Source organism: Bos javanicus, chromosome 15, assembly GCF_032452875.1.
Source record: "Bos javanicus breed banteng chromosome 15, ARS-OSU_banteng_1.0, whole genome shotgun sequence".
NCBI classification, from domain to species: Eukaryota; Metazoa; Chordata; class Mammalia; order Artiodactyla; family Bovidae; genus Bos; species Bos javanicus.
In genome coordinates this window covers 4540664-4549588 of record NC_083882.1, presented here as the reverse complement: position 1 = coordinate 4549588, position 8925 = coordinate 4540664, and the positions used below count along the sequence as shown (strand labels likewise).

At 39.9% G+C, this 8925-nt stretch overlaps 1 protein-coding gene across 2 annotated transcripts in view; it reads right to left on the bottom strand.

Moving 5' to 3' along the window:
• Positions 1 to 5392: 5392 nt before the first annotated feature.
• Positions 5393 to 8925, bottom strand: part of PDGFD (platelet derived growth factor D) — a 278766-nt gene continuing 275233 nt past the window's right edge. For both annotated transcript variants that reach the window (XM_061440083.1, XM_061440084.1), the window contains exon 7: positions 5393 to 8182. In XM_061440083.1, coding sequence (XP_061296067.1) covers positions 8057 to 8182 — 126 coding nt within the window. In that variant the 3' untranslated portion in view covers positions 5393 to 8056. The remainder of the gene's footprint in view (positions 8183 to 8925) is intronic.

Below are 8925 nucleotides of genomic sequence, written 5' to 3'. Positions count from 1 at the left end.
CTGCAGGGTTTGGAACCCTCCTCTGATTTGGTGATGGTGAGGTAACAGGGATATCAATCATCAGCCTTCTGGTTCCAACCAGTCTTAGGTCCAGGTGTTTATTTTAAGCCTGAACTAATCATCCTCCACCTGGGTGTGAGCCTCAGTTCCAGCGGAGCTCAGAGTTATGTATTAAATTGTTACACACATCCCCCCAGGAGGAACCAGGCTCAAGTCCTGTCCTGCACTACCCTTCTTCCAGCATTCCCTCACTCCCCTAAATAGTAACTGTTTGAATCTGCCCTTTGGAACACAGGGAAGGTCTAGGAGATGGAAACCTCTTTCCTCTGAACAGGAAACTGGGGACAAAGAAAGGCGTCTGTCCCTAGGGTGGAGGGGAAAACACAGGATCCTGCGCAGTTTCAACCCCCCATTTTCTCTGATACTTTTCCATCCTGAGGGGTGGCAGGGGACTTCAGTTTTAGGGGGACTTGGTCTCACTACAACTTTAGGAGGTTTATCACTTGTATCCACCTCTGTCCTTCCTGCAAATTGCCACTTTCCAAAATACAGAACTGCAGAACTGATCTATGGGAAGGACCTAGGAAACATCTTATCCTGCCAATGTGTAAGTAAGAAAACACATCCAGAAAGTGGCAGACTTGTTACTATACCCAAGGCCTTCTAACTCTGTCTCTGATGCATATGATACTTGAAGCCCACACCATGCCCAGAAGCCTCCCTGGCTTCCTCTCCCACGTGTAAAAGACAGAGTTTTTGCTAACCATCCACAGATTTTGCATTCAGGTATGACCTAAATCAAATCCCTTATGATTATACAGTGGAAGTGAGAAATAGATTTAAGGGCCTAGATCTGATAGATAGAGTGCCTGATGAACTATGGAATGAGGTTCGTGACATTGTACCGGAGACAAGGATCAAGACCATCCCCATGGAAAAGAAATGCAAAAAAGCAAAATGGCTGTCTGAGGAGGCCTTACAAATAGCTGTGAAAAGAAGCGAAGCAAAAAGGAAAGGAGAAAAGGAAAGATATAAACATCTGAATGCAGAGTTCCAAAGAATAGCAAGAAGAGATATGAAATCCTTCTTCAGCAATCAATGCAAAGAAATAGAGGAAAACAACAGAATGGGAAAGACTAGGGATCTCTTCAAGAAAATCAGAGATACCAAAGGAACATTTCATGCAAAGATGGGCTCAATAAAGGACAGAAATGGTATGGATCTAACAGAAGCAGAAGATATTAAGAAGAGATGGCAAGAATACACAGAAGAACTGTACAAAAAAGATCTTCACGACCCAGATAATCACGATGGTGTGATCACTGACGTAGAGCCAGACATCCTGGAATGTGAAGTCAAGTGAGCCTTAGAAAGCATCACTATGAACAAAGCTAGTGGAGGTGATGGAATTCCAGTTGAGCTATTCCAAATCCTGAAAGATGATGCTATGAAAGTGCTGCACTCAATATGCCAGCACATTTGGAAAACTCAGCAGTAGCCACAGGACTGGAAAAGGTCAGTTTTCATTCCAATCCCAAAGAAAGGCAATGCCAAAGAATGCTCAAACTACGGCACAATTGCACTCATCTCACACGCTAGTTAAGTAATGCTCAAAATTCTCCAAGCCAGGGTTCAGCAATATGTGAACCGTGAACTTCCTGATGTTCAAGCTGGTTTTAGAAAAGGCAGAGGAACCAGAGACCAAATTGCCAAATTCCGCTGGATCATGGAAAAAGCAAGAGAGTTCCAGAAAAACATCTTTCTGCTTTATTGACTATGCCAAAGCCTTTGACTGTGTGGATCACAATAAACTGTGGAAAATTGTGAAATAGATGGGAATACCAGACCACCTGATCTGCCTCTTGAGAAATTTGTATGCAGGTCAGGAAGCAACAGTTCGAACTGGACATGGAATAACAGACTGGTTCCAAATAGGAAAAGGAGTTCGTCAAGGCTGTATATTGTCACCCTGTTTATTTAACTTATATGCAGAGTACATCATGAGAAACGCTGGGCTGGAAGAAGCACAAGCTGGAATCAAGATTGCCGGGAGAAATATCAATAATCTCAGATATGCAGATGACACCACCCTTATGGCAGAAAGTGAAGAGGAACTCAAAAGCCTCTTGATGAAAGTGAAAGTGGAGAGTGAAAAAGTTGGCTTAAAGCTCAACATTCAGAAAACGAAGATCATGGCATCCGGTCCCACCACTTCATGGGAAATAGATGGGGAAACAGTGGAAACAGTGTCAGACTTTATTTTTCTGGGCTCCAGAATCACTACAGATGGTGTCTGCAGCCATAAAATTAAAAGATGCTTGCTCCTTGGAAGGAAAGTTATGACCAACCTAGATAGCATATTCAAAAGCAGAGACATTACTTTGCCAACAAAGGTCCATCTAGTCAAGGCTATGGTTTTTCCTGTGGTCATGTATGGATGTGAGAGTTGGACTGTGAAGAAGGCTGAGCGCCAAAGAATTGACACTTTTGAACTGTGGTGTTGGAGAAGACTCTTGAGAGTCCCTTGGACTGCAAGGAGATCCAACCAGTCCATTCTGAAGGAGATCAGCCCTGGGATTTCTTTGGAAGGAATGATGCTAAAGCTGAAACTCCAGTACTTTGGCCACCTCATGCGAAGAGTTGACTCATTGGAAAAGACTCTGATGCTGGAAGGGATTGGGGGCAGGAGGGATTGGGGGACGACAGAGGATGAGATGGCTGGATGGCATCACTGACTCGATGGACGTGAGTCTGAGTGAACTCCAGGAGTTGGTGATGGACAGGGAGGCCTGGTGTGCTGCGATTCATGGTGTCGCAAAGAGTCGGACACGACTGAGCAACTGATCTGATCTGATCTACCTTTTCAAACATATCACCCATTGTTCCTATATATAGATTCCTTTCGTTTCTGATACTTTACTCACTAGTCTTTGAACCTTCCACATTTACCACATGTACTTTTGCTGGGGAATCTTTAGTTTTTTATTTCACCTAGAATATCTTTCTCTAGTTTTATCCCCTGCTGTAGATCTTGTGTCTTGAAGTGTAATGCATGCCTCATATGAATATGTGAAACATTTAACCAGTTTCCCCCGTATTGACTATGGCCAAATTTCTTTTGATAGAAGTCATAAATATCTATACCATATTCTCAAGTATATATAAAAATGGAAAATATTGGGAAATATTCACTTAATGTGTTCAACTCCCACAACAGTGATTTCTCAACAGCTGGCAATTTTAGCCTATTAATTTCTCTCTTGGTAAAGCATGCATTGGATCTGATCTCCTCAAATGACCCCTCCTCCTGTGCCTTTTAAAGTACACACCCATCCTGACTTTCTCTGAGTAGAAGTCTGGGAGATAGAAATTGGTTAGAAGAGGAGAGATGTGGAAGTTGCAAAGAAAAAAGGAAAGGCTGGAAGATACCAGAAGAGAATGAATTTGTAATATTTCCTCAACCAAAAATGGAGACTAAGGAATACGACCTGAAGACTTTAGTTCTTACAAGAGAATTTGCATGCCAGGGATTATTTAAAATATAAATTGAACCCAAGGGTGATTTTAACATTTTGTTCCTGGCCACTAAGCCTGGAAACCAGCACTTAGCAGTTTAAAATAATTAGAAAATCAAATGCCTTTATTAGAAAATGAAGATTTCTTGGCCCATGACTTGCTGCACTGAGTATATTAGCATTTACTATGGACTCATCTCCATACTCTCTTCTAATGTGTTCTGCTAAAGAATTCTTAGAGATATCTATACAAATACAGTTTACTTAAAAAGATAAAGATTAACTTGCAAATTCTGAACTGTAAGAAGAACAGAAAGCTCAAAATCTTAAATTAAGTGGTCAGCTGCTTATCCATTGCTGATGTTTAACTACAATATTCAGGAGATATCTCAGTGTGTTAGGTTTTAAAGGCCTGTGTAGTTTTTAAGTTGATAATTAAAAACAACAGAATTTAAGTAAATGTCAATAAAACCAGTGAATTATAAATATTTTCTCTTCCAGCATATTTGATCAGAGCTATCAATAAACAAAATTGTATTTCCTAGGATTTCAGGCATGAATACTAATCTATGAACATAATGTTCCACCAGAGGACCCTAGGAGAATATGAACAATCTGGATATCTATTGAGTTACTCTTAATAGAAAACTGGACACATGTGCATTTCAGGAAATAAAATAACATTCTTAATGTATCTGCATTAAAATACTGCTTATATATCTATGACTAGTACTATTTTTGTCATAAAAATCCAAGTTATATAAATAAACTACTCTACCTATCCCTGTCCCATTTTTTGCCCATACTTTGACTCCATGTTAGCTGATATTTCCAGTGGTAAAATTGATTCTTGCCACAAAATACAGGTCTCTGCTCCCTTTTCCCCAAAACCCAACACTACTGAACTAAATAAAGTGGCAGAGTTTCACCCAACACTGTGCAGTTGCCATCCTGTCTTCAGTGGGATGGTGAAGACCAAGGCTACAAACAAAAGCAAAAGTTCTTACAGCAAGATGAGCTCTCTTTAGGCTTTGTCTCTCTGCCTCCCCCACCAACAAGGCACACTCCAAACTCTGTAGGAGAGCAGCCCCTAAGCAGGTCCCGAAAGTGTCAGATTTGTCACTATATGCAAGGCCTTCTAGCTTTCTCTCTGATGCACTAAGACACTTTCAGCCTCCACCTGCTGGGAGGAAAAGCCCCCAGCTCCTACAGATTACTTCCCAGGAATCCTTACAAATGCTACCAGATTGATCATCTGCCTTCACATAATTTTACATGGTTTGGTTTGTAATTTCCTGAAATTTACTGTAATTTCCCTCATGTTATGAGGGAAAACTATATATGATCTTCAAATCTAGTATTTTGAAATATTTGGGATCATTTTAAAGTATCTTGCAGGTTTAGGCATTCTGTTGAGGGCATTGGTTCTAAATAATGAAATAAACTCATATTGTAAAAAAAAAATCTGGTTAACACTGACCCACCAGCTGTGGTGTTCATCTAGATGGGTGAAGCTGTGAGGGTGAACATAATGTTATTGATTTCAGGCCCAAAAGGAGAGAGCTTGTGGACTCTCCAAAGCAAAGAATGTCAGAGGAGGATATCTTCTACTAAAAGCCTGCAGGGAAACAAACAATCAAACAAAGAAGCACCAAGAGCAGCAAAAAAAACAACACAACCCAAGTCCCACTCCATTTTCCGTTTCTGATGGCTTCCAGAAGGGACAGGGTAAAAGCCTGTTTTCAGGGAAGAATGTTCTAAAACCAGGCCCGCAGAGCGCCCCCAGCCTTGTCAGACGCTGTGTGTATTTGGGGAAATAAGTCTGCATCATCGTGCACCTTTTAAAACTGCAGCTGAGTACTAAATAATGGAGCAGCTTTGTTTGTAAGCAATATTTATTTTTCATGAAGGTAAGAGGCAAATTACATTTATTACAGAAAACACTATGAAAGGAAAAAGCGGCATGTTACCAATATGACCAAAAAAAAACCCCAGAAAAATTATACTTATGAAAGTGCTCTGCCCTATAACATATTGAACAGAAGGCATTATTCCACACAGAAATGAGGATTTATTAGGATTTGTTTTGAAATGTAATTTGTATGGTGAGCTTTTTATTCCTTTGATGGCAATGAAGCAGATTTATTGGCTACATGTTGGAAGTGCAATAGATAACAGATAACCAAGGGAGAAGTTTTAATAAAACACTCAGGAAAGAAAAAAAAGAAGTGAGTGAGACTGCATGCTTACATGGCAGGTAATAAATAATAAGTCGAGATAGGGCTTTAACTGAAAACCATCCTGGTTATTGCAGCTTGGAAGGTTTACTGAAAATTGGGTAGAACACTCTAATTTTTCATACTTAACAGTTGAACAAGTTAGAGTGATATAACTCAAATTTTGGTTTTGGTCCAGGAATCCTATGTTTTCACAGGAAGCTTGCAAGAGGCTTTCAGGGGAAGAATGGTTACTGATTATTAAAGGGTCTGGCTGTGCTCTTTCTGACTGTGCTCTGGATTTTGGACAACTCAACAATAGAGTATTTATTTTTACCAGTCATCTTTTGAGGTAAAAACACAGGACACTTTCAGGGACATTTTGAAGGAATATCTTCAATAAGCATTGGCCTTTCAAAGAGCTGAGCAGAAATGAGCTCCTAAAGATACTTGAGAACTTGGTCCTGAAAACATGCTCAGAAATCCAAATATATATAGTCTGCTCATCTGACACTGAGACTTCATGAGCCCCAGTTACACATCCCTCATTCGACTTGTCTGTGTTCAGTAGGGCCCTGGACTTAGGGAAGAAACCAGTTCTTTTTTCTTTCAAGATGAGAAGAAAAATGTCCTTCTCTCTGAGCAGCTCCAGAGCTATCTTGACTTCAGTATTGCTCTCTTAGAGTCTTGTTTTGGAGAATGATGAATCACTTCCTATGCCTGCAGTCAGTCCCTGAGGCCTTAACAGACATTAAGGAGCCAAGGAGGAAAAATTACTCTAAGTACCAATAATAACTACAAATAATGCAAAAACCATATTCTAGGGTAGAGCAGGGCCAGCTTTGTGCTCTCACAATTTGCAGTGAGGCTTCTTAGAACAAGTGCCATAGATCTGGAAAGAACCAGAGACCCAGGTCTCCTTGCACTTGGTTCAGAAACAGGAATTCAACTGAATTGAACAGTGACTACACAGTTGGGAATTTACGTCAATGAAATTGGGTTGCTTTAATGCACAAAAGCTTCTGGGCTATAAGTAATCCATGATGGCTTGCCAAATATAAAATGCCATTGTATATATATATACATTGTCTCATTTAATAATGACTCATAAACATATATATATATATATATGTGTGTGTGGAAGAGATAAGAAGAGATATGGAAAAGATAAGAACACAAAAGCAAGATACATAAAATTAATTGGCATAATCTGGAGAGTATGAGTCATTATTAAATATGGATCCCAATCAAATATTCCATCCCACTCCCAGTTATGTTAATATTTCAATGCTCACATTTTTTTACTTTCAACTCCTCAAACTTTTCAGTGAGCATTATTTTGAAAGGCTCATACAGAGTCCCCATGACATTCTCCAAAGGAGTTACTTTTGTGGAGAGGTTTTGAGAAAAAACAATTCAAAATTCTGCTTCAGCTTATACATTTTCTCTCATAGGATAATAATAATAAACCTTGTGAGAATTTTTTGAAGACAGGTGTTAATGAGTTTGCATGCCTCGGCAAGATACACTGAGAGAAGACTTAAGGGCTTTATTTCTAAAGCGCCTATATTATGATGACATGCTCTCGGAGACAGGTAATTATTGTCTATACAGGTAAGTATGTAGTACATCTCATGAGACAAATGGCTAGGAATGTATCCTTTCCCAGAAACCATATTTCCCTCTTTTGATAATTAAGATGTATGCACAAGAAATGCTAATTTATTGGATTTTTAATATAAAAGCTGCTGTCTTTAAAAGAGCAAGATCCAAAACTGTTTTGTGATTCAAAACTTAAAAATAAACAAATTAATCTTCCAAATCTTCCAAAGACATGTTTAATGTATTTACTGTGTCCCTTATTTTAAGAGTCTAAATAATTAAACCATATGTAAGCTCTGGTGTACCTGGTTATATATACTGAGTGAATCATTTGGTCTATTTACACAGAGACATGGAGATGACACATTATATATATATATATATATGGGACAGACTTAGGTGGCTTATAGGGTAAAGCATCTGCCTGTGATGCAGAAGACCCAGATTCGATCCGAGGGTTGGGAAGATTCCCCTGGAGAAGGAAATGGCAATATCCTCAGACACTATTAAATGCAATCCTATATTCTTGGATATAGAGGTTGATGATACGCCTTTCTACTTGTCATGGCACTAACAAAGCTAGGTTGAAAGTCAGCAACCACTTATAGTCATTGCTTTTCAGGCTAATAGTAAGTTCGGTTGCTGGTGGGAAAGGGGTCTCTTACCACACCCTCCTTAAAATAAAGGTTCTTTCATGTTTAATGCAAGTACATGCACATTCTCTTATCGAGGTGGTCTTGAGCTGCAGATACAGTCACACCGCTCATGATGATCCAACTGGATGTCAACGAGAGCCATGTGCTTTGCCCTGCCCCTCCTCTTGAAATAGCCGGGTTCAAACTTTAACACCTAGGACAAGAAGCATTTCCTGTTAGAAAGTACCTGGATACCTGTGGCGGATTCATTTTGATATTTGGCAAAACTAATACAATTATGTAAAGTTTAAAAATAAAATAAAATTAGAAAAAAAAAAAAAAGAAAGTACCTGGGATTTAACCTAATTACATACCACTTATTCTCTTTATGACAACTGGTTCTTAAGCCTTTGAGCATCCAATGGAATCTACGGGCTCACTATTAGAATGCACACATACAAATATTGTTATAGACAATCCACGACTCCTTAAAGTAACGGAATCCACTGATCACAGAGTGACGCCTCCTGCATTACCTACCTGCAGGGTCATGAGGATTTCAGGTGTCTGAGCAGATGTTTACTGATAACTTTCTAAGGGCCTGCTTTGTGCCAAGTGCTGTCCCAAATATTACTAATACCACAAACAGTCTTCTGGCTAAAGCATGTGTTATGGATAAATACAATGCTGAGACAATACTCTGCAGACAGGACAACGAATACAGTTGTGACCTAATATGCTGGTATGGGGACTTCCCTGGAGAGTGGTTAAGAATCCGCCCGCCAATGGTCTGGGAAGATCCCACGTTCCACAGGGCAAATAAACCCTGTGCCCAACCATGGAGCCCGCGTCTGGAGCCAGCGCTCTGTAAACAAGAGGCCACCACAGTGAGAAGCCCTCACACCACTGAAGAGCGGCCCCTGCTCACAGCTGGAGAAAGCCCGTGTGCAGCAGCAA